Source organism: Mesoplodon bidens (genome assembly GCF_964165515.1).
Source record: "Mesoplodon bidens genome assembly, chromosome: 9".
Taxonomy (NCBI): domain Eukaryota; kingdom Metazoa; phylum Chordata; class Mammalia; order Artiodactyla; family Ziphiidae; genus Mesoplodon; species Mesoplodon bidens.
The window spans coordinates 66,613,642-66,639,508 of record NC_138166.1 but is presented as its reverse complement, the minus strand read 5'-3'; the positions used below and the strand labels follow the sequence as shown (position 1 = coordinate 66,639,508).

The following is a 25,867-nucleotide window of genomic DNA, read 5'->3' as shown; positions in this document are numbered from 1 at the left end:
GAGAAAACAATATCTGCTTCACTAGGTGTTGTGAGGTTTAGTTAACGCTTGTCAATTAATGTTGCTGATTAATGCTGGGTAGGGGACCCTTGGTTTCACCTGAGGCCCTTAGCTACTTCATTCAGCTTTTATCAGCCAGAAAATGCTCATTTTATCCAACTTTAATTGCGTAACTGTGGACCATGGCTGTAGAAGTTTATGAACACATTTTATGAAGAAATTAGTAAGTTCATAAAAAGGGCTAAATTAGGACTAATTTCCACCATTGATAAAGCTGAGGAAATAGGAGATGGCACCCATGTACCACTGTGTATTCGATAGGAAGCTCCAAGGAAGACAAAGTTGGACAATGAGAGGAAAAGAAACCATGACCATTAATGTTGCAGGTTTTAGTAGTCTTCATTCTGACCTCAAAACTAGCCATATGATAAAAGAGGAAGACAAAAATAAACAGTCTGAAAAAGTGGGTTGATAATCTCTGAGTCATGAGGGTCTAGCTCTGTAACTCTTCCTATCTTTTTGAAAAGAATGGTAAGGACAAATCTGTACAAAATAAAGAACTGATTTGCATGCCTTGGTTTTACTCACTTTGCCCACTTGTAGGCATGGAAGATACAAAGAGGTAGACTATGACCCAGAGCTCTGGGCCTTCCTCGTTCTCAGATCTTAAGAAGCAAAGCCTATTGGGCTTCCCTGGTGCGCAGTGGTTGAGAATCTGCCTGCTAATGCAGGGGACACGGGTTCGAGCCCTGGTCTGTGAAGATTCCACATGCCGTGGAGCGACTGGGCCCGTGAGCCACAACTACTGAGCCTGCACGTCTGGAGCCTGTGCTCCGCAATAAGAGAGGCCATGACAGTGAGAGGCCCGTGCACCGCGATTAAGAGTGGCCCCTGGGCTTCCCTGGTGGTGCAGTGGTTGAGACCACCTGCCGAGGCAGGGGACACAGGTTCGTGCCCCGGTCCAGGAAGATCCCACATGCTGCAGAGCGGCTGAGCCCGTGAGCCATGGACGCTGAGCCTGCGCATCTGGAGCCTGTGCTCCGCAAAGGGAGAGGCCACAACTGTGAGAGGCCCGCGTACCGCAAAAAAGAAAAAAAAAAAAAAGAGTGGCCCCCGTTTGCCACAACTAGAGAAAGCCCTTGCACAGAAACGAAGATCCAACACAGTCAAAAATTAATTAATTAATTAATTAATTAAAAGAAGTCTCAACATTAAAAAAAAAAAAAGCAGCAAAGCCTACTGCCTCAGGATTTTGTTGACAGAGGAAACTGCACCAGCCTCAGCCACTTCCTAAGAGTCACTGCCATCTGACTGCTTCCAAACTGGACCCCATAGGATGTAGAGAGCAAGCAAAAGGTAGCTATCGTCATGTTACCAAACCAAAACTTGGGTCCACTAGGTGCGCTCAGTAAAGCCAATCTACTGACACTGAGTTGCCATGAAGGAAAGCGCAGCATTTATTGTAAGGTGCCAGACAAGGAGTCCAGGACAACTCATGCTCAAAAAACCCAAATTCCCCGTGGGTTTCAGGGAGGCATTTTTAAAGGCCAGGTGAGGGAGGGGATTTCCAGGGTATGTGATCAGCTTGTGCACAATTCCCTGACTGGCTGATGGTGAGGTAACAGGGCAGTGTCACAGGGGTTAACATTATCAATCCTTAGGCTCCAGTAGGTCTGGGTGCTATGTGCTCACAGTCATCAAGAAGTTAATGTCTTCCATTTGGTGGGTGTTTTAGCCTCTGTAAATCAACTCGGGAAATGTGCATCCGATACTGCTATCTAGGTACCTGGAGAAGAGATATAGCAGAGGACATGGGGGAAGGGGTCTGTCCTTGGAAGGCCCCATAGGGTCCTGCTCAGTTACACTCACTCCACTCAACCCTTTACACTGGCTCTCACAGCTTGCTCTTCTGAGGCCTTGAAGGAAATCATGGGCTGGTCCAGCAGATATTCAGCTCAGTATATGCAATAAAAAGTCTTCTAAAATGTTGGTGAGGATGTGGAGAAATTGGAACCCTAGTGCATTTTTGCTGGTGGCAAATGCAAAGTGGTGCAGCTGCTGAGAAAAAAGGTTTGGCAATACACAAGAAGTTAAACAGAATTATCATATGACTCAGCAATACCACTCTTAGGTATATGCCCAAAAAGAATTGAAAACAGGAACTCAACAGATCCTAGTAGGCCAATGTTCATAGCAGCATTATTCACAACAGCCAAAAGGTGGAAGCAACCCAAGTGTTCATCAACAGACGAATGGATAAACAACATGTGGTATATACATACAAGGAATATTATTCAGCCTTAAAAAGGAAGGAAATTCTGACACAAGCTACAACATGCATAAAACTTGACATTATACTCAGTGAAGTAAGTCATTCACAAAAGGACAAATACTGTATGAATCCAATTATACAGAGCATACCCAAACAGTCAAATTCACAGAGACAGAATAGTACCACAGTGGTTACTAAGGGTTGGAGGAAGGGGGAGTGGGGAGTTATTGTTTAATGGGTATAGAATTTCAGTTTAGATGAGGAAAAAGTTCTGGAGATGGACAGTGGTGACAGCTGCACAACAATGTGAATGTACTTTATGCCACTGAACTGTACACTTTAAAATGGTTAAAATAGTAAATTTTATAGTATGTATATTTCATCATAAAAAAATTTTAAGACCCCTAAGCATTTTGGGCAATAGAATATCTTGCCAAATTTAATACTAAAACTTTATTCTCTATGCAGTTTTACTCCCTCCAAACCCACCCCACTCCCCACTTCCTCCATCTGCAAGATAGATGGTCCTGAGACCAGAAAACTTGCAGTGAGAAGCCCAGGACATGGTGGACCCCTTCATCTTCCTTTCTCTAGTTGCTACGACCCTCTGGGGCCCCTCAGCAGGGACCAGAGTGAGAGGAGAAGGACAAGGGGGAAGGGCAGGTAAGCCTGGGTACAGTTGTCTTATTGCTTTGGTGCTCACCGAGTTGAGCAGATGGTCAAAGAGAACTGTTTTGTGGAAGACTTTGGTAGGTTCTTCTGAGACCACTCCTCATGAGAAACACACACATACATGTACACACGCACTCACACACAGGAACTCTTCTCTGTAGTTCTCTTGATGCTGGGGGCCTCCTCCAACAGGTGCTATTCAACTTCCTGCTCAGCCCCTTGGTTCCCAGTTCCCAGTCCAGAGGTGGGCATTGGAAAATGGAGGCAGAACCAGACTTCACAACATCTTACCACATCTGCCCTTTGCTGGTAGCACTTAATATCTACTGCATTGCTCCCAGCCTTTGAAGCCTCTGCCCTCCTCTGAAGCAAAAACAAGAGGTGCATTTAGTGATCTGTTTTAAGAGGTGTTTGTTTGCTTGCTTGGGGCTTTTGATGATAAGATGTCCAATGATGCACAACTGTAATAAGTAATATACATGTGTACTATGGGGGTTGTGGCAACACAGCAAGAGAAACTCCTGAAGGATGCTGGAGGGTATGAATAAATTTGTGTTAAGTAGCATGGAGGCCTTCTAAGGAAAGAAGGAATCAAGATCCCAACCTTCTGTCTCAAGATTCAGCCATTGAGATCTGTGGACTACACTGGCACTGACCAAAGGTCAGGGCCAGAGAAGGCCAAGAGGCCCCTGTGATTAAAAAAAATCACTGAGAGAGAGAAAAAGAGCCAGAGAGCTGGGCCAGCACCAATTCAGGTAATTAGTGGGGGTAGTGATATCAGGTCTCATCCGAGGCTGGCTCCAGCATTTCTGCTGGCAGATCCTTATCCTGCAGAGCTCTAAAGATCCCTGTCCTTGGAGAACTGCGAAACTTGCGGCTTCATTTTCCCCAGGTCTATGAGCCCCACTGTGACACGGAATATTTAATTTACTGAAACATTTTTATCCATTAGTATCTTATACAAGTTAGCCTTTAGATAAAAAAGTATGTGTTAATATCCATGATCTCCAGTAAATATGAACCATCAGATTGGGACAACTTGGACCAACTGAAAGCCATAATCTATAATCCAGTAATTAGTGATAGAGGAGAAGAACTTTACAGGTAATGCCTGTAAACCAGTGGCAGGTTTAGGAGGTACTCACCTTTTAATACACATGCAATGAAAGGTGACACGAAAGAGATGCTATAGCTGGATGCTTCCATCCTACTCATTGCCAGGAAGGCAAAGGTTCATCTGCTGTCCTGGAGATTTAGCTCCCTCCTAATCCCTTTCTTCCCCATAATTCTGTGGAGGCGCTAGCTAGAGCTACAGTTGTCCTAAGTAATGGTTTTAATGAGAAAAGCTGATCTTCAAGAAGAATGCTTGTTCTATACCAGGAGATCCTTATACACCAAACACATAAGAAAGCGTAGCACCCTCGGGTAGCAGAAATATCATTGATGGGTGAGGGAGTGAGGACTTCTCACAGCCAGAAGTCACTGTTAAAGACTCAGGGAAATCCCGCAATAAATACATGTTTTTTAATAGTGTCTATCACAATGTACTCCAAATTTACTGAACCACAGTATTGAAATATTGTGGAAATACCCACAACACATCAGTTTGGAAAACCTTTTAGCAAATTACCTTGCCAGAATAGCTAACGGCTATTTTTTTTGGTGAGAATGAGATGAGATGGTTGATGTGAAAGCTCCTAGTACCGTGCCTCAATGAGTACAGTATTTGAAGAATCAAAACACAAATCTAAATCCTTACGAAGAAACAGGACACTGAAAAGGTGTATCTTGATAATAAATATATCAGGAATGCCCAAGGAAGTGAGACCCCGTGTATCCTGTGTGTCCAAGAGCAGGGTCGGCGATACTGATGACTAAAATGGGAGGAAATAAAGGAAAACCTCAGCCTTCCTCACAGTGCAGATTGTGTTAGCACCAGTTTTAACCTCTGATTTCCCTGCTCTCCCCGCTTCTAACTTGATCCTCTCTTTCTCTTACAGCCCCCTCCAAAGGACAAAAGCATGCGCAAGGCACAGATGTTAGCTAACAATAAAAGCAATGGAATAAAGAAGGAAAAAGAAAAACTGTAGAATTTTATTCATTTTATACCACACTGCAGCACCCAAGCAGTCCATGGCTTTAAAGCAAAGCAAGGCCTCCATCTAGTGGAAAAACAGAGGTGTCCGACATTGCAAAATGTTACTTGCAAATGATATGAAACCCTCCTCCACCCCACCCCATATTACATTTGGCAGCTGTTCTAAAGCTATATGCCAACTAAATCACGCTTGACAATCATATTTGTTTCTGGCTACTTCATTCATTTAGTCCAGTAATAGATATTAACATTTTATTCCCTACAGCACTGCAAACAATTGCGGACATTTGTAATGTTCCAGCTTCTGCTCTATCACAAATACTAATGCATCAGAGAAACTAAATGAAAAAAATCTGTCCTTCAGGCAGTAAGCTAAACAGAATAAAGGTAGTTTCTTCTTCTTTCCTAATAATACTGGGAAAAAATGAAAAATATCATTTTGAAGAAAGTCTTTTCACCTCTGGGCAATACATTTTTTAATCCATCTAATTAAAACAAAGACTACGTCTTAAACTACAATTCAACCAATATATACCAAGTGATTTTTATGAGAATAGCAGCACTAAAGACTAAAGTCACTCTTTATGTTACAGTTTAATGTGGAAAATACTTTAAGATATATGAAAAATAGCACCTGACTACCCAAGACACAGTCAACAAGTAAAATTAAATGTCTGAGAGTTCCTATCATTACTGAGAATAGGTGGGAAAAGAAAAAAGATGTGACCAGGTACCACCAATATAAGAGCTTATCAGCCTAATTCGTAGTATGATTCCATTTGAAATGACACTGAATTGTTTTTGCGTTTTTATTATATGGCAGAAACTGTTTCACATCAACTTCAAATTTCAAAATTTGGGAAGTTGATAGACAAATGATAATTATTTTTAATAATGTGGTGCACAGAATTCAGTGGAGAGGTAACAGAAGAAAATATATGTAAAGGTCAAAGAATGGAATAAAAAGAAAGCTTTTAACAAACTGTAATGGGTGGTGTTTGAAGAGTATGAAGACTAGTTAGAATCCTAACAGAGGATAAATCCATGATCTTTCATGACGATCAGCGCCTTTAAGATAACAAGACAACAGGATGTCTTCAGATGAGGATGAAGCGGGAAGAGAAGGGTTTGGGCCCAACAGCGTTCACTGAGGTGGGAGGGATGGTCAAGAACAGAAGGGACGAGATTCGTAGTGAGCTGGCTAGTGCTCGAAGCGGGTGCAAGTTGAAAAAGAGCTCATGAAAGTTTAGTGACGGTTATAAACAATGATGGAGTAATGCTACTGCTGGTGAGAATAACGTCAAAAGGGAGAAATGTATGAACTTCATACAATAGAAATCCTCCAGGAAAAGGACAGTTGGGGGTTTTACAGACAGTTGTAAAGACTTGACACTGGTAATTGGTTCAAAAAGCGACTTCAAAAGAGTATAAATGAACAAAATTCAAAATTGATGTTACACAATTGATAAACAACACTTTCATTGTTCCATGGTATTCTGATGCAAGCACCTCATTTTCCAAATAAAATTAAATCTGGTTTGGATCTCCCACCTACCTGCTGATGGGATGGTAAATACCATTACTGGTACACCCTGCCACCCTCTGAGAAATGTATGAGAATCCTGAGACTAAGATGGTGACAGCAAAATGGGGCAGGCCTGGTCCTTAGTCCACATCTGTCATCATCATCCACCTTCTGCTGCCTGATTTTTCCAGCAAGCACTGAACCTCTGTCTTCTACAGGACCCTGTATTATTTTCCTATTGTAGCTGCAACAAATTATCACAAACTTAGCAGCTAAAAAACAACACAAATTTATTATCTCATAGTTCTAAGAGGTTCGAAGTCTGAAATGGACTCTACTGGGCTAAAATCAAGCTGCCTTCATTAGTAGCCCTTTCCTCCACCTTCAAAGCCAGCAATGACAAATCAAGTCCTTCTTGGGACACCATCTCTCATATTCTGACTCTTCTGCTTCTCTCTGACCCATTTAAAGACCCTTGTGATTATATTAGCCCCTCCTAAACAATCCAGGATAACCTCCTTATGTAAAAGATGATTAACACACAGAGTTCAATCTGCAACCTAATTCTCCCGTCACGTACCTAATATTCATGGGTTCCGGGAATTAACATGGACATCTTGGGAAGGCCACTATTTTACCTACTACAGACACTGCGATAGAAGCTCCACAATGCAATCCTCTCTAGTGCTTTCCAACCTCTTTTTTACATCAGGGAATTCAGTGAAAATGAAAATATTTTATAGCATACTGGGGCAACTGGATAACCCTGTCATGCCTCAGCACAACTTCGGGTCATTTGTATAATGACCACAGGACTGGTCACAGGGACTTAACAAAAATGCTATTAAGACTGAGATACTCAGGGATCAAACCATAGACCTGCATGTACTGTCTCCATGGAGTCTTCCAGGGCAGCTGAGTGGCAAAGGAAGCTCTGCCATCTTTAATCTGCCATCACTGCTTCCTCCCAGTCTCAGAGGATCCCTCTCTTCACAAGGTCAGCACATATCCAGCATAATCTTCCTTTGTCCTCCTGTCCTCCCCCTTCCTTCTCTGGGACAACCCAATGTGATTCCTTATTGCTCCTGACACTTGATGAAGGATTTAATTGAGTGGCAGTTGCTAGAATTCAACTACATCAGTCTAACTAACGTAAAAAGATGACTTTTTTTTTTGGTCTCACATAACCGAGGAGTCCAAGGCAAGTATTGGCTTCAGGCATAACTGGATCCTGGGCTAAATGGCTCTGAAGTCCTCCATGGAAGCCCTTTCCCTGTTGCCATAAGGTAACCCTTGGCAGCATCAAGTTCACATCATTCTTTCTATTAACAGTCTCGGCTGAAAGCACATTCTATAAATTGTCCAAACATGAATTCATTGAGATTTTCTTTTACCTACTTTATGATCAATTTAAAAATATTCCGGAAGTGTTGGAAAAAACAGAATTCTTTTGTTTATTTGTAATTACCAAATAGGGGACATTTTCAGTACACCATTATTATAGCTTTAAAGTAAAATTTAAATTGCATGTTTAGGTCCCTGTGCACACAGCTCAAAGGAGTTGGGAGAAGGAAGATTTATTATTTTCAAAGTTTTTGAAAAATAAGCTCACACATTCCCATGCAGTAAAGAGTGTCTATATAAAGAGAGTTAACAGCTGATTTTAACTTCTTAACTCAGTAAATGTTCTTTTAAAGTTCCCCTTTGATCTTCTTATAAGTGAGGAGCCATATCCTCGTTTTCTGAGTACCTGAAGATCCACCAGTATCAATATATAAACTGCATTTTTGTCTCCTTTCAAAAATAATTGCTTATGAGATACTATCTCTGAGAGCTTGGGACTATGGTATTTGAACAGAATATTATTTTCTAACACTATAATGTCTGAAAGAAAAACAATGAGAAAAAACTTATAGCAAGAGATGTTATCATTTGGGAGGAAAAGAAAATCTGCTAGATGACTATGTTAGATTCTCAATATCTTTATGAACAGATGTCATTTATCTGGTATAATTAAAATGTCCCTATTCAGATTAACCCCCATGAGATAAAATACTGTAATGTTTCCAAAAATCAAATTGCTGAGATATGCACATCTCATTGAGATGTCTAATTCATTCATTCAGTAAATACTGAGTATCCACTCTATGCCGGTCACAGACCTAGGCACTTAAGACACATCAGTGAACAAAATAAAGATTCCTAGCCTCATGGAACTTACAGGCTTTCAAGAAGAAACACATAATAACATAATAAGTAAGCAAATACGACTGTGTGTAAAAAAAAAAATGGAGATGAAAGGGATGGGGAGGGTGGAGGAGGAGGGACACCATGTAGTATTAAATAGGGTGGGCCAGGAGGTTCCACTGAAAAGGTGACATTTGAGCTAAGACTAGAAGAAGGTGAAAGGGTTGGTCGTATGGTAGAAGAGTGGTCCAAACAGAGGAAATAGGTAGTGCAAAAGCCCTAAGGAGGAAGCATGCCTGGTATGTTCCTGGAAGATTAAGAAGCCCAGTCTGGCAGGAACAGAATGAACAAGGGGAAAAGGAGTAGAAGATAAAATTAGTGAGCTAAGGGGGAGGGTGGGTTGATTGTATAATACTTTGTGGAATATTGTGGAGGATTTAGCCTCTACTGTGAATGAGAATAGAGTAAATGGAAAGCTTTGGGCAGAGACATGACAAGTTCTGACTTACCTTTTAAAAGGATCATCTTAGTTGCTGGTTTGGTAACACAATATAAGGAATAAAGGATGGAAATTTACCTTTACCCACTAATCCATATGAGGGATGATGGTGGTATTGATATTGGGGTGATAAGAAGTTGTGAGATTCTGAAAATATTCTGAAGGTATAGCCAGTAAAATTGGCTATGGGGTGGGAGTGCAAGAGCAAGAAAGAAATCAAGAATCAGTCCAAGGCAAAGTGAGAGAGTGGTAGTGTATATATGGACGTATATACACTACCAAATGTAAAATAGATAGCTAGTGGGAAGCAGTCGCATAGCACAGGGAGATCAGCTCAGTGCTTTGTGACCAGCTAGAAGGGTGGGATAGGGAGGGTGGGAGGGAGGGAGATGCAAGAGGGAAGAGATATGGGGATGTATGTATAAGTGTAACTGATTAGCTTTGTTATAAAGCAGAAACTAACATACCATTGTAAAACAATTATACTCCAATAAAAATGTTAAAAAAAAAGAATCAGTCGAAGGTTTCAACCCGAGCACCTGGCAGGATGGACTGACAATCAGCTGAGATGGAGCAGATCTGAGTTGGAATATCAAGAATTCTATTTTAGATATGTTGAGTAGAACTGTACTTTAGATAGTTGAATATATGAATGTGAATTTAGGAGAGAGATCCGGCCCAGAGACAGAAATTTGGAAGTGGCAGGTATACTGATGACTTTAAAACCATGAAAAGAGGACATGAAAGGAATAAGTGTAATAGGAATAGAAGAGAGATAATAGATGAAAGGGGAAGGGAAGAAGAGGAAAGAGAAAAGAAAGTAAGGGAAGAGAGAGGAGGGGAGAAGAAAGAAAAGAGGGAGGAACCATGGCTGAGAAGATGCAAAGGAGAGAAGGAAGAATCAGCAAAGGAAACTGAGAAGCAACAACCAATGAGGGACAAGAAAAACCAAGAGTTTGGTGTTCTGGGAACTAAGAAAAGAAAGAATATTAAGGAGGAGAATATTGAACTGTGTGTAAAATGAGGCCTGAGAAGTGGCCAATTTATCTGCTATTTGACATTGATTTTGCAGTGTGGAGCTCATCAATAACCCTGACGAGAGAAGTTCTGGTAGAGTGGTGGGAATGGAAACTCTTTGGAGAAGTCTTGCTACAAAGATGAGCAAAGAAATGAGACAGCAATTGGTTGGAAAAGTGGAGTCAAGACAAAAATTTGTTTTTAATGTAGGAGAAAGAACAACAGGTTTGTTCTCTGGTAGGAATTACTGAATGAAAAGCAAAAAACTGGTAACAGGAGCAGGAAGGAAGAATTTTTGGGAAAGTATTTTTGAATGCTCTGAGTGATGTGATCCAGTGTATGGTGGAGGGGTTGGCTTTAGGAGGGAACTTGGGGAGCTTATTGATGGTAGCTGGGCTCATGGAAAGGCAGAGAAAGTGGAGCTGCTACTATAGGAAGATGATGGGAAACTTGGGAAGTTCTTTTCAGACTACTTCCATTTTCTCAATGAAGAAAGAAGATTGCCAGCTATGAATGAGTATCGATGCATTTATCTTTGCACTTTTTTCCATTTAGGTGAATTTTTTGATTTCCCCAATGCTAGTTTACTATATTCATAATTTTTATGTCATTTTCCAGGTGGCAAACTGACACTGAGAAGTCAGTGAGCATTCTGAGAATACGAAAAGGAGGACTTTTAGGCTCTTACCGCTTAAGATGCATTACCATGCATAATGTATCTCTTAATCATAGGTATTCTGCCTTTATGACCAACATCTAACTGTAATCCAGAGCTTTGTAACATTTATAACAAAGAAAGGAAAGGTAATACTATATACATGTACATGCTTTACACTTTTTTTTTTTTTTTTGCGGTATGCGGGCCTCTCACTGTTGTGGCACAGGGTTTGGACGCGCAGGCTCAGCAGCCATGGCTCACGGGCCCAGCCGCTCCGCGGTATGTGGGATCTTCCCGTACCGAGGTACAAACCCATGTCTGCTGCATCGGCAGGCGGACTCCCAACCACTGCGCCACCAGAGAAGCCCAGTGCTTTACACTTTTAATGTCATGACTCTCTTCAAATCACTCTTGTAATAAATTTTCTCTACTGCCCATAGTAGCGCTATAAGGGACATTAGTCCTAACACTTATTCATGGAAAGCTTTTACAGTAGTTTTTAAAAGCTTACCTTTTCCACAAAAGTTTGTTCTTTAATTAGATTTAAAGGTATTTCTAGCCCTGAGTTTCCAGAGTGTTACACGGAATTCTTCTCTTACTTAATTGGTCCAAAGAGATGCTCCTAGAAAAAACGTTTTTTGATCATAGATTTTAGAAATGCCTCAAACTATATTTGCTTCTTAGAGCTATCCAATGTAAAAATTAGCATATTAAAGACTTTGAGAAGTCTTAGGAGAATGAGGAAACCTACTCTTTCCCATACGTGACTATAGAATTCTTATTTTCATTGAACACACACATAACACACTTTGGGAGAAGCTGGTTTACAGCTATTCCTTTTTCGAAAATATAGCATTACATAATATAGTCACTAGGCATATTTATTTTGATACTATTCCAATATTTAAGAAAATGAATGTGACTAATATATTACTGCAGCATAGACCAGCCTATGCCAACTAACATTAACACCTCTGCCTACACAGGGAAAGGAACAGAGATGAAGGAATCAAAACCCTCACTGAAAAGCAAAGTAAAAAATTTTTTTCCCATATCTTATATTTCAGATCTATGTGGGCCTATATTCCTGATCTATGCATCAGGGAGTGAGAATCAGTATTATCTAAATGTTAAGAATGAATACAAATAAATAACCAAATAATATGCATTAGCAAACACCAGTTCATTCCATTTCTAATTATGAAACATGTAATATAATGTAGAAAATGCTAAGAAAACTCATTTAAAACAAGAAAACGTTATTGCTCTTCTAAATAATACATACATATTAATACATTTAGTTGTAACTAAAAGTAAACTGTAAAATATCAGCAGAGAATTTTAGTGACTTTTCCCTAATATGTGTAATGTATCATGTAATTCTTCAAGTGATTATTATTATGTGAAATTGTATTTGAATAATAGGAAATCAAGTTTAAAAAATTAAATAGTGGAAAGTCTTTAAGTTGCTAATTTAGTGAGTGATAATTACATAATGTGTTGTAACCAAAAAAAAAAAGACTACCATAAGGCATCTCTGGGATGTCACCAGCATAGCTTGGTGGGGGAAAGATGAAAACAATGAGTTGGCAGGGCCAAGGCTAAGGGAAATGATCCAGGTGTAGATTTGACTCCCTACAGGCCAGTAGTTAAAATTCAAAGCCAGTATTCAAATAAATGAGGAAAACTGAGGTTTGACAGAGGCAGGATGGGGCAGAACAGAAAGGGGTGGGTGCAAAAGATCCGATCAGGTAAATGGGTGAGGGTAGCAACCAATCTTCACACGAAAAAGAATGTAATAGCCTTGACTTTGATGAAGGAGACTTATATCTCAAATTCAGTGAACACCATTTAGCAAATAATTTCCCTCTTAAAATGCCTACATAATGATAAATACAAACTATTCAAAGATATTTTGACATGTAGATGCTGAATAGGTGACTAGGCCTACTTACTACCTAAATGACTATATCCTGAATGATAGACTAGCAAGGTATGGAATTCAATTTTATACCCCAGAAAAATCACGAATTCTTATATTATGGAACTTTGGGGTCTGTCCCAAATAGTTGAAACCATAAACATTAAACCTACCAATGCCAAGATTCTACAATATTTAAGGTGGGGTTGGTTCCTAAGTGAAACAAAAACTCAGCTATCATTCGGGGGTACAAAGAGAAAAGCCCAATCCTCTTTAAAAACATCTAATGGTGAAGAATAAATTATAAAGGAAGTAAAAACATTCAAGACCACTGGTCTTTTTTTTAAGTTTAAATATTCAACTGCTTGTAATATATACATCCTTCCCATTTATCCTCTTAAGTCCTCTCTAATAAAGCACCTTTTTCTCCAGGTATCAATACTTTTCCAGGAGACCATGAGTTGTAGGGGAGAATACCCACAGCCCCAGCAGGTGGTCTTGACTAGCCCAAACCAAGCATGGTGGTCATATTCTCCTTGTTAACGACTGGTTTAGGTGTGAACGTGTAACAGTATGGAACAATTCTGGCCAATAAAATGGGAGGGAAAATTTTTTTGAGGGCATTCAAGAGAAGGTTTCATGGCTCGTAACAGCCATCAGGATGAAGCCAACACAGAGATCAGAGCCTAGACAGCTATGAAAAAGCAAAACCAGATTCCTGGCAAATACCACTCCTGCAGCTGCCTGACCTCTGGACTCCTTGTTAAAGAAGAGAATAAGCTTTGTATTGCTTGAGTAAATTTAATTTAGGGGTTTTCTGTTAGTTGCAGGCATCCTAACTGATACACCAAGCTTTTTTTTTTCTTTAAAAATATACTAATGTAGAAAAAATTGCATTCACAAACAATTCAAACACAACAGGTTGATATAAAATGCAAAGTAAGTCTTCCCTGACCTCCCAGTACTACTCCTCAGAAATTATCATGTAACCAGTGTCTATTAGCAGATCTTTTGGTGGTTGTCATTTAAAATAGAAAATAATATACCTAATCATGATCTTTATCAACTTTAGACAGAATCAACCACCTACCATGAAAGATTACAGAATTAGTACACTAAGCCTTTTCCTCTCCTTTTTTCTTCTATTTCCCAATGTGAGGTACATTTTACATCATTAACCAATAAATGTAATTAACTTTTGTGTACTCTTTATAGATTGATTGAAAAACATTTATAATATTATATAAACAAGTTCGTTGTAAATTGAGTAATAATAGAAACAATATCAGTTTTCCAAATGAGAAATTCCCAAGTGTCAAATTCTAATGTATGTTCTCAATTTCTTTCTAGCTTTATTTCTTCATGAGGGTATACACTCAGCCACACTGTCTAGTTTCCCATGTTGTAACCCTTCTTGTACATTGTAATTCAGAGTAAAAAACCAGTAGTTTTTTTCAAAAAGGGTATGTGGATGGTAATCTTTGAGTTCTTGCATTTCTAAAATGTCTTTATTTTGGGTTCACCTTCTATTAATATTTATTTGGTTACAAAGTTCAAAAGCATTTTTCCCTCAGATTTTTGGAGACACTACTCCATTCCACTTCAGCATCTGCTATTATTTTCCCCATGTCTGTGAAGCGAATTCTTGCTACTTTGTAGGAAACTTCTTTTCACTCCACTTTCCCCACCAAATACTGCCCACTTCTCTGCAACTCTTCCCCAAAAAACTCTACACACTGCTTTTCTAGACTTGGTATCTTCGGCTCCTCCCCTTCCATTCTCCTTCTCTCTCTCCCTCCCTGTCACCCTTTTGTCATAATTTATTTTTTGGTGTGGTCGGGGTTGGGTGAGAAAAGGATGCTTTATGTCCCCCCACAAGATGAGACCATCTCACCAGAAGTTTACCGTAAAAGTTTACATTAGGAATAAGACCAGTAATTTTTTTAAATTTAGGCATATTTGCAGAGTAAAAAGGAACGGATGATTCTTGAAAGACTGTGACAAACTACTCACTTATATTAGTATTTTGATCTGTTTCCATGTACCCCATTATTTTGCAGACATAGCCAAAGAATATTTCAAGAAGCAAAATATGTATGGGGGTGTGTGTGTGCCCGTAATTATTTCATTCCTCACTGTCAGAACCTGTTTGATAGCACCGGTTCCTAATACTAGTCCAAAAGTAAACAGAGGAGACTGTAAGAATCATTCGCTCTTTATCCACTTTGACTCTTCTGTCCTCAAATACCGTCTTATTTTTAAAATACAATATAGAAACAATAATGACTAGTTTTTATTTTCTTGGAAGAATAATAAAGGAGCTTTTCATTTACATAAATTGTATTGTCATAATTTGCTTGATGATGGCTTTTACAGGTATAAAATAGTTCTGAAAAAAACAATGTTATTCAGAGTGGTGATCAAAAGAAGAAAAGCATGTTGATGAAATGTAAGCTACACTAAATAAAATCATAATGGGTTTGATGGATAATCTTTTTCAGGTCATATTTAATTCAAACAGATGAGAGAGAAAGAGAAAGGGAGGGGGAGAATGGGAGCACAAGCATAATATATGCTATCATCCTTGCTCTACTTGAAGTGCTATTTAATACGTGTTCATGCACATGTTCTAAAAATTCATTATGATTTGTTATTCAGCTTTATTTATTTAGTTAGTTTTATTTATTTTTTATATTTATTTAGTATTCACCAAACTTTAGCAGTGGCACACTTGGATTTGGTACTCAATAAAAATGATTCTACGGTCCAAACCATACTTAGTATCTCTACTGGAGATTCACAATATAGGTTAGCTTATTAAAAACTCTGAGAAGCCCAATAAATGGGTATTCAAGGACCCAAATTTCCAACAGGTTTTGGGGAGGTTTACCCCCCACACCACCAAGAAATGCTCCTAACACCAGCTGGGTGTGCTACAATTCAACTCAATTTTGACACTATCTGGAGACAGGGTCAGATCCCACAGGTTAAGGGCTCAGTCCTACAAGACTATTTTTCACTCCAGATGTCAACTGCAAGCCCAGATTGTCACCTGTGCTTCTGACCAACTGGCCGGAGTCCGGAGGTTCCCCGGACTCCTTCCTCGGATTCTATTAATTTCCTAGAGAGGCTCACAGAACTCAGAGAAACACTTTACTTACTGATTTATCATAAAAGGATATGACTAAGAACAGCCAAACGGAAGGGGTGCATAGAGCATGATATGTGGAAAGGACACCAAGTTTCCACAACCTCTCCAGGTGCACCACTCTCCCTAATCTCCATGTGTTCACCAATTTGGAAGCTCTCCAAACCCTCTCCTTTTTTTTTTTTTTTTTTGGTTTTTATAGAGGCTTCATTACAGAGGCAGGATTGATTAAATCATTGGTTACCAATTCAATCTTCAGCTCCTCTCCCTTCCCAAAAGCCTAGGGGTGGGACTGAAAGTTCTAACCCTCTACCCACTTCTAGCAACCAGCCCCCATCCTTAGGTATGGTCCAAAAGTCACATTGTTAGCATAACAAGAGACACTGCTTTGCTGTCATCACAGGAAAATTCCAAAGGTTTTGGGAACTGAATGAAGGCCAAGTTACTAACCCTTCAACAACATGGGTGTTAGGGGCACTGACCTCATGCAGTGGAAAATCTGAGTATAACTTCATAGTCAGCCTGTTTTATCCACAGTTCCAAAACCACAGATTCAACCAACAACAGATTGTGTAGTACTTAAAATAAATTTTAAGTATTTATTGAAAAAAATCTGTGTATAAGTGGACCTGTGTAGTTCAAACTTGCATTGTTTGAGGGTCAACTGTATACATGAAAAATGTATTCTGATCATCTAAATGGCCAAGCATATATTTCTTATAAATCACAATACTGAACGCCCTTATAAAGAAACACTTAACAAGATTCAAATCTTAATCTATATTTCACAAATCTATTTGAACATGATTTTTTTTCCACAGCATATTTATTATCATCCTGTAGAACCTCATTCTGAAGAGCAAGCTATTTGCTACTCACGTATGGAGTCAAAATTCAAACTCTAGTAAAATATCCATGTTAAAAATTCTGTCCAAAAATATATTCAGTATAAATTCTTTTCCAAATTCCTTTAAAAGCACTTAGTTTTGCTGCCATTCTCTCTAAACCTGCTCCAATGAGGCACACCCCCACCACTTGATAAAAATTAGTCTTGTCAAGTTCATTTCTGAGCTCTATATTGCTAGAAAGAACAATGGCTACTTCTCAGGCATCTTCTTACTGGACTCAGTGGCAGCATTTTACAAAGTTGACCACTTTCTACTTCTTGATAAACTTTGTTTCACTTTCTCTCAAGACACAAAACTCCTAACTCATTGGCTGCTGCTTCTCAGATACCTTTATGGGTTCCTCATTTTCTCCTTGTACTTTTAATTTTAGAGCACCTGAGGGTTCAGTTCTTGGATTGTTTCTTTTTATATCTATAAATATTCCCTTGGTGATTTCATTTACACTCATGGTTTAAAATATTCCCTATATTTTGACAATTCCAAAATACACATCTTCAGCTCCACTCTCTCTCCAAATTCCAGGCCTATCTCCAACCCTCTACACATTGTCGCTAAGTTGGTATGTCCAAACTGAATTTCCCATCTTCCCTCTTAAATGTCTTCTTGCAACTTTCCCCATCTTAGTTAATGGCAACTATCCTTCTGGTTCTCTATAAACACTAAACTTGGAATCATCCTTTTCTCCTCTTTGATGTCTATATCCAATCAGTAAGCAATTCCTACTGGCAACCACTTCCCACCATTGCCACCACTACTCTCCTGGTGTAGAGTGTGAGCTGCACCAATTTCTCATCCTGGAATAGGGAAATAGACTAACTGGCCTCTCTGTTCCACTGTTGCCCCTCTATAGTCTATTAACAACACAGCAGCCAGTATAGAAGATAAAGTCATTTATTTGCTCGAAACTCAGCTATCACATCACATTCCAATGCCAAACCCTTTACAAAAGCTGACAAAGCCCTACATGATCTGTCCTGCCCCCTACCCCACTATCTTTATAAACTCATCTCCAACTACTCCCCTGTGTCACTGACCTCCAGCTACACTGGCTTCTTTGATTTTCCTAGAACTTGTCACACATTTCCATCTTCCATACAAATAACTCAAGCCTGCAAATTCACCTTCTCAATGAAGCCTACACAGACCATCCAGTTGAAAATTGCAACACGTTTTTGACCTGCCTGCCCTGCCAATATCCTTCCCCTGTATTACACTTCCTTTCTTTTGTAGAGTGTATCACCTTACATAATAAAGTAAAAAGTGAATAAACAGAAATCTCAATTATTTAAATAGAATGGGTAGACCAGAATGGGAGCTCTCACACCTTACCACCATAGCAGAGCCCAACAGGAAGAAGAAACACTTCCTTTCTTTCCTGACGAGAAGTCGGCTGAGACTGTCACAACTCAGCCAATGAAAAGCTATGGATGGACTCTTTACTATAACCCTCTCGGCTTCCTTTTCCCCTCTATGAAATAATTCTCCTCTCCATTTTTGCTGGGGAATTGGATGTGGTTTGCCAGAATTGGATGTGGTTTGCCATGGTTTACAGACCCTGAATGGCAACTCTTTGTTGATCCCAAATAAACCCATTTTTGCTGGAGAAATTACTGGCAGTCTATTTAAGTCAACAGTAATTATTTTATTATGGTTATTACCAATCTCCTTTCAAGAGAATGTAAGCACCGGCACCCCATACTCCTTACAATACATTATCAATGACAATAAATAAAATTGCATAGCAAATTATCTAGTGTAAAGGAGTAAAAATTATTTTTCCTCTACCCTCCTAGAGGGTCCTCCTCTTTGCTGAGGAACGCCCCCATCCAGGTAATAAAAGACAGATTAGCAAGAGAAAAACAAAAAGAAGTTTAATAACGTGTACCTCCTGTATATATGGGAGATAGACAGGAAAACTGAGTAACACTCAGGAATGGCCCAAGCCATCACCTACGGAAAGACACAAAAAGATGAAAAAGATGTTTGGAGTGGGGGGCAGTTATGGGAGATTTTCAAGCAAAGCACAGTAAGCAAGGATATGGTTGTTGTGTTGATTTAAGCCCATGCCTTCCCCACTGCTAAGAGTTCCTAGAGATTTAGTCATCCTCCTCTTCCTTGTCCAGAGAGGGAGACACACTTAAAAATGAAGATTTCCTTATAAATGTAAACGTCTCTTATAGAAGGGTACCATTTACTTGGTTTTCTGAGCTTCTCTTATGATTTTTTTTGTTTACAATAATCAGTGTAAGATAATCCTTATGCCAAAGAGGCATATTTTTGGGGTGGCAAATTCTGCTCCCCTTCACTGGGTAGTTCAACCACAGTGCAAGGAATGAAGAGAAGTTGGAGAGTGGTTTGAGTAGCAAAGTTGAGCTAAGAGGAAGAATCTGAATTTCACAGAAGATAGTCAAAATAAGGCCTGCATGGTAGCATGAAAAATAGAACAGGCCCAAAACGGAGTTGTTTATGCTAAGCCCCACAACACCTAACCAAGGCTTAAGTACTGTTTCAGCTCTCCCAGAAATGGAATCTTAACCCAATCAGGAACTACCTGATGGGCACTAGTGACGTAATCTGCCTGACAGACTCCTGCCACCCCCTAAAGGAAAGTGACCTTGCGGCAACTTTTTGCTGGTATAACTTCCTTGTCCTGCTTCTTCCTGCCTGTAAGTCTTTCATGTTGTTTAGTTCCTCAGCGCTCCTTTCTATCAGCTAGGTGGAAAGCTGCCTAACACATGAGTCGTTGAATAAAGGCAGTTAAGATTTTTAAAATTCACTCATGTGAATTTTGTTTTTTAACAATAGGGAACAGACACACTGCACATCTGCTGTATCTTCCACTGACTTTGGCTGTGGTTGATGTAAATGTAAACTAAATGTGGATTCATACTGTTTCATCTAATCCTGTCTGACACCATCACCACATGGAAGGAAACGTTGGTGTAAGCAGGTTAGGTAAGATAAGGACCTATACCTGATTCACTGATGCATGTCAGTAAATACAGGGTTGGATGTTAGAGTTTCTCTTACTTACTGTTGATTTTCCTTAAATGTCTGAATTCCTTGGGCATCTGTTATGTGTTTAAGAAGGACTTACATCAACTTGCACAGAGAGATGAGAAAAGCAGTTTCTTCAGCAGTTACGTATGCCTGTGTTAAAGCTCCTTTTTGAATAGAAGCTATGGTTTCCTTTAAGTTGTCAGGGTATTTCAACCTGCAGGCAACTGCAGGTGAGTATGTTGTCAGCACGCAGAAGTTATTGTTCCCTACACATGCCAAAGTAAGACGGCTTTATTTACTCTGGGAGTGGAGGGCTGCTATTACTCACCAGCACCCACTCCATCACCAAGTGAAAATCCACTTCACCTCTGCTCTTTTTCTGGCATCTCAATACCCTCAAATGGGGAGCCTGCCCAGGGATAATCTCTTTCTTCAAGTTATCCTAAGTCCCTGACCTGCAGAAAAAGCTGTCAACGGTTGACCTGAAGGGGAGAGAAAAGGGCAAGGGTTCCCCATGAAGTTCTACTCTGGCCCATTCTTTCACTTTGCTTCCCCTTCCCCACCCCTCTTAAAAATCTGAGACTTAAAAACTTCTCCAGAACACCTTGACTGTGGTTCTCTGATTTCCCTCTCAATTCAATTTCTTCTGCTTTATACCTTTTCCTTTACATCATGCCTCAAAAATTCTGTATGTTGTTTTACAGCATGTTTACAACTTCATTATTATATTTTCTGTCATTGGGACCAAGAGGGGAAACAATCATGACTGATTTTATTCAACCTGTCACCTGAAACTAAAGATGCCAGCATTAACATGAAAAATATAAAACCTTAGAGACCTACTGCTGATACCAATCTCTTCTTTATTGTTTGGCAATAGACTCATTTTCCTCTAGTGTGTTTTTATTTGCTTTTTCTTCAAAAAATTAGAATAACTACTCCAGGATTGTACAACTTCTTAATTGACCTTGGGCAACCTAAATTTTCATGGAACTAATCTCAGAATTGGACCTGAAATTTAGAGCACAAAACTACCTACCAACTGGAGCACCAAAAGAATTTCATGCCTACCACATGCACTATAGCATCCAATGCAGGACATACTCAATCCAGAAAACTTGAAGAATTAGAGAAATTAGTTCAAGAAAAAGATTAAGTCATGTTATGAATATTACTATTTTATGCCAAAGAAAAAAAAATTATAGATTTCTTGTGTAGGGAGTGTAGATTAAGCTACTGTCTTGGTCATTTCATAACTATAGGAGTTTACCATTCTCCTTGTGCATTCAACCTGTATAAACTATAAAGAAGAAAAATTTTTAATTACTGAGGAAACTTTCATGTTGATTACTGGTCTAATTTCTAGTTGCTTATATAACTAACTACTCACACACACATACCTGTAGATTACCTAAGCGTCATTATATTTAGTTTGTGCCGTAAGAGTTATGATTCATGGTACATTTTTCCCTGCAAAAAGTATGCCAAACAGCCAAATGGGAGGTTAAAAAAAAAGAAGGGGTTCAAATAAATGTTTAAAATGGGAGAAACAAGAAAGATAGTCAAGGGTACAGATGCTAACAATATTAAAATAATCCTTGAAGTTCGTCATTTGAAAACTTTTTTTTTTTTTGCCTCATTTGTTCTGTTTAATAGGCCACAGATAATCCTCAGACCAAAATACAATGTATGGCTATTTTCTCATTATCAAACAAAAGTAGTGGGTATAACTTTCAGGAAATAATTAAGGTACATAAATATAATAGAATAAATTCATTTTCTTCACAGATGTCAAATTAAAGATGATCACTAACAAATAAAGCTTCATGCAAAGTCTGCTTTTTCCCAACCAGGCCTAAAGAGGAAAGCAACAGGGGCAAGAATACTTGTTCCTAGCAAACAAATACACCACAATTATAATTAACAAAATCTTCAAGCTACCAAAATCTGTGAGGGAAGGAGGTTGGAGGACGATAAAAAAGCAAGAGAAATTACTAAACGGCAATCTAACAAGGTCACCTCAGGGTTTCAGGTTAGTGAAAAGTAACTTCTAGAATATGGTCTATGATCAGTATAAGCAGCCCAATTGCTTATATACCCTTCCTATCTCCAGAATTGCTGAATAAACTTTTAACAATAAAATGACAACAGAGAACATCATATTGTAAATATTATATTTCTCTCACTCACAAAGGTGTATGAGATATTTACTAGTTTTAATATGTATCCATAGGATTAATACTCATGTGGAGTATAACACGGAAAAGTGCGGAACTAAAGAAATGTCTATCTGAAAACAAAAGCACACATTTCTTAGGATTTAAAAATATTGCACATAATAAGGTTGCACAGAAATTACTGGCTGTTTTTATAAACAGAATGAGGTATTAGTCAATCTCTAAAGATGAGGGCAAAGAAGAAAAACCACACACACACACAAGAATACATAAATCCATACTAAGACCTAGAGCATCAACAATTAAGAAAGAAATGTGAAAAGATGTGTAAAATAGCTATGATTTCAACACTACAAAATCATCAGCCAGGGACCAAACACGTAACAAACTCTGGACAATGTTAAGTTTTCAACTTAGAGTCTAAATGACTATGAGCAATGCAATCATTTCCTTTACTCAAATTCTTCTGCATGGCTCTCTGGTAAATATTAAACCATACCTTTCTGAAGATTTCAGTGGAAATTAACCAAGATACTGCTTGCTATCCTTTGCTGAACGACTCAATTATACAGTTTCACATACATTTTGTGACCCAAGTCAGAGAGGCTACAGAGCATGCAATTTTAAATTAGCAAAGGTTTCACTGCAAAAAAATCATTCAAGTTCACACAATTTAAATCTACAATAACTTTTAAAATTTAACCTTTAAATATTTATCAGGCAAACTCATTTTTTTCTTGGTAATAAAACTGGTCATGTTAATAAGCCCAAGGGCAGGTAGAGAAAAAAGACAAGGCAGAATTATAATATCTTTTCTTAAAGAACCTTGCCTAATCAGGGAAAATAATAATTAGCTATTTCTCTACTAACTGAATGTTGCGGAATTTCTCAAAAACAATTTAAATATATTTGATAGCTATTATCAAGTTAAGTGAAATCATGCACTTGTCAAAATAGTTCACAAAAAATTGGTTCTGCATCAAAGATATTGAAGGAGAGTCAACTAGTTGGGTTTAAAGAGAACAGAAAAAGGACAAACTACTGCCCTGAACAGTCAGTGTATGTAGTAACCATATTTCCTTTTCGTTGAGTGACAGTCCTACAGTGCTTGCTAGATCCATGGAAGCTATTTTCAGTCTGTACTGTATGTCGATTGGTGGTGGTGTCAAAACCACTAAAAGAAAACATTTTCTCCATATCTTCAAACATGTCATCAAACAACCCACCTCCAAAAGAAAACTCCTGGAAATGGTGCCTTTGTCTACTGGAACCATCCTGGCGTGCCTGGAAGTGATTTTCAAAATGCTTCTTGGACCGAGTGTTTTGGTTTTGACCAAAAAAACCAAAGTCTTTAAATAAGTCATCAAAATTGAAGTTAAATGACTGCTCAAAAGGACTTCCGCTAGCTCTTTGTCCTTTACCATTAGTAAAAGCACTATGTCCAAGTGTATCATATTCTTTTCGCCTATTAGCATCTGAGAGTGTTTCATATGCTGAAAGAAATAAAAATATTTTAGTAACTGGAAGTAATCAAAATTACATATACCCAAACCTCTTAAATTTATTTTATGAAAGTATTTCACATCACAAATAAAACCAAATGCTACTAACTTAAGAGAAAATTTAGAAGTCACAAAAGGCAGATACTTTGTCTTATTCACTGCATACTATCAGCAGTTAGCACAATGCCTGCCTCTAGTAAATAACCAATAAATATTTGTTAAGTGCTACTATTAATACAAATAAATATGGGGGCAACAATTTCAGAGTTATTCTTATTATCTGTGCAAAATCATCACTTGTATGAAAGAAGTTAATGAGCAAATTCAGAGGAATTCACATTTTTCACTTACTAGTTGAAGTAAATGTTTAACTCCAACTCCCTACTCAGTTACCTCCACCCACCATTAATTACTAAATGCTCAGGAGATGCAATGTTTTAGAATTAGTCTTAAGTCAAAACTTGTTTCATACTTCTCCTTTAAAGACAAATGTGGCTTTGAGATGTAGACCAAGTGAGGAAGAAAAAAAAACAAGGCATTTTAGAGCCCATTTAATTTTTTTATGCTTAATATTTTTATATTTAATCTCCATAATTCATAAAAGCTTTCTTAAATTAATTCATAAGTTTTGGGTATCTAAAATTCCTTTTGACATAGAAACAATAAGCAACTTTATAAATAACAAAAGAGTGAAATAATACATTTTCAACATTTTCAGATCTGAATGCCAATAAAAGTATATACTTCCACACATCTAGGATCAAAATATGTTATAAGAAAATAGCCTTGAGAATCTCACTCTCACTATATTCATGTATAGATCCCACTCTCCCTCCCACCTCCACAAAACCTTCAAATACATACAAACTTCTTAGGTATCATTCTCCTTTACTAGTTAATACCTGTGAGACCTTGAAGATAGTCATTTACGTACCTTCTGCAATCTCTCTGAATTTTGTTTCAGCATCAGGACTCTTATTTTTATCAGGATGGTACTTCATGGCCAACTTGTGAAAGGCCTTCTTGATTTGGCGCTCTGATGCTGACTTTGGCACACCTAAGATATCATAGTAACTTTTTGAGGCCAAAATTAATTCGGTTATCATTAAAATGCAGATTGCAAAGATGAAAACTGACTGGGGAGTAGCCATTTCTAATATCCTAAAGAAGAAAAGAAAATAAATATTATCCATGGAACTAAACTTAAGATTTTTCTTTTAAAAGAAACTGAATGAGCTTTTAGGATTCAAAGTATACTAATGCAGTATCAAAATGTTAAGCATATATAGTGTATCTTGTATCTATTTCCATGTTATTTCACTTATACAGGCTGCACTACCCCTAAATTGGTTGTAGTCTTGAGAGCAAATGTAATTCAACCAAATTAAGAAAAATCTTTCTTCGTTTTGCCTTTCCACTAACACTCTGGCCATAAACACAGTAGTTACAAAAATATAGCTTAAAATGATCTCAATATCTCAATCTTCCCTTCTATAATTCATATTCTAAAGGGATTTTTAAAAAACTTTAACTTAATGGGAAAAAAGTACATTACCAAGGTAATCAGCCCAGTATGTCTAAATTAGCAGTAATCTTCCCTCCCTAAGAAACTTTCAGTTTTCATTTAAGCAAGGTGAGCCAAGGATTGCACACAGAGAATCTCAATATTACATAATATTGATAACGCAACACAACAGAATGTAATCTCTTTTTTTTAAAACTGTAATATCCCAAATATTTAACCAAAAAAAGCATGGATAAATGAGTTTTGTTAAAAACTCATAATTAATAGAATTTAAGATTTCTGCGAAGGCTGCCAGAAAAATGCACTTTCGTAGTTTCTACTTGAGATAAGGTAAATTCTTTCTAACTTCTCAGGAGTCGTTAAAATGTTTCTCTAACCTTAAACAAGTTTGAACCTAGAATTCAACTGAGAATTCTTGAGAGTACAGATTAAATGACTTGGGATTCAAGCGACCCTGTTTGTTGAACACCATACCACAGGAGTCCTTAAGAACCTAGGATGACATAACACAGCGGACTAAAGACGCTCTGGTTTGTGCAAACTGCCTGCTTTCCTCTCGTGTTAGCCTGTTCGGAGCGTAATTAGCAGATTACTTCTTCCCAGAGAGTTACTCACAGTCACGCGAACCAAGGATGAAGTACGAACTCCTGGTTTAAAGAACAGAAACCATGCGCGTACTGTGACTGATCCCTAGTCAAAGGGCGGGTCTAAAACTGACAGGGAGGCATCTTCCCAGTTTCATAAACCTTACTCCACAG

General features: G+C 38.3%; 1 protein-coding gene across 7 annotated transcripts in view; it reads right to left on the bottom strand.

Moving 5' to 3' along the window:
- The window catches only part of DNAJB9 (DnaJ heat shock protein family (Hsp40) member B9), a 403,125-nt gene that overhangs the window by 376,608 nt on the left and 650 nt on the right, over window positions 1-25,867 (bottom strand). For 5 of the 7 annotated variants that reach the window (XR_014016693.1, XR_014016694.1, XR_014016695.1 and 2 more), the window contains exons 2-3: window positions 24,519-24,745; window positions 23,309-23,575 (exon numbers count right to left, since the gene is read on the bottom strand). Coding sequence is in view for 3 of the 7 variants with exons in the window: in XM_081244578.1 (XP_081100704.1) it covers window positions 23,309-23,575; window positions 24,519-24,735 (484 nt within the window). In the remaining 4 variants the exon portion in view is untranslated. Of the gene's footprint in view, window positions 1-18,526; window positions 23,576-24,518; window positions 24,746-25,867 lie in introns of those variants that run through there. The other 2 variants (XM_081244579.1, XM_081244577.1) reach the window with 1 other exon arrangement.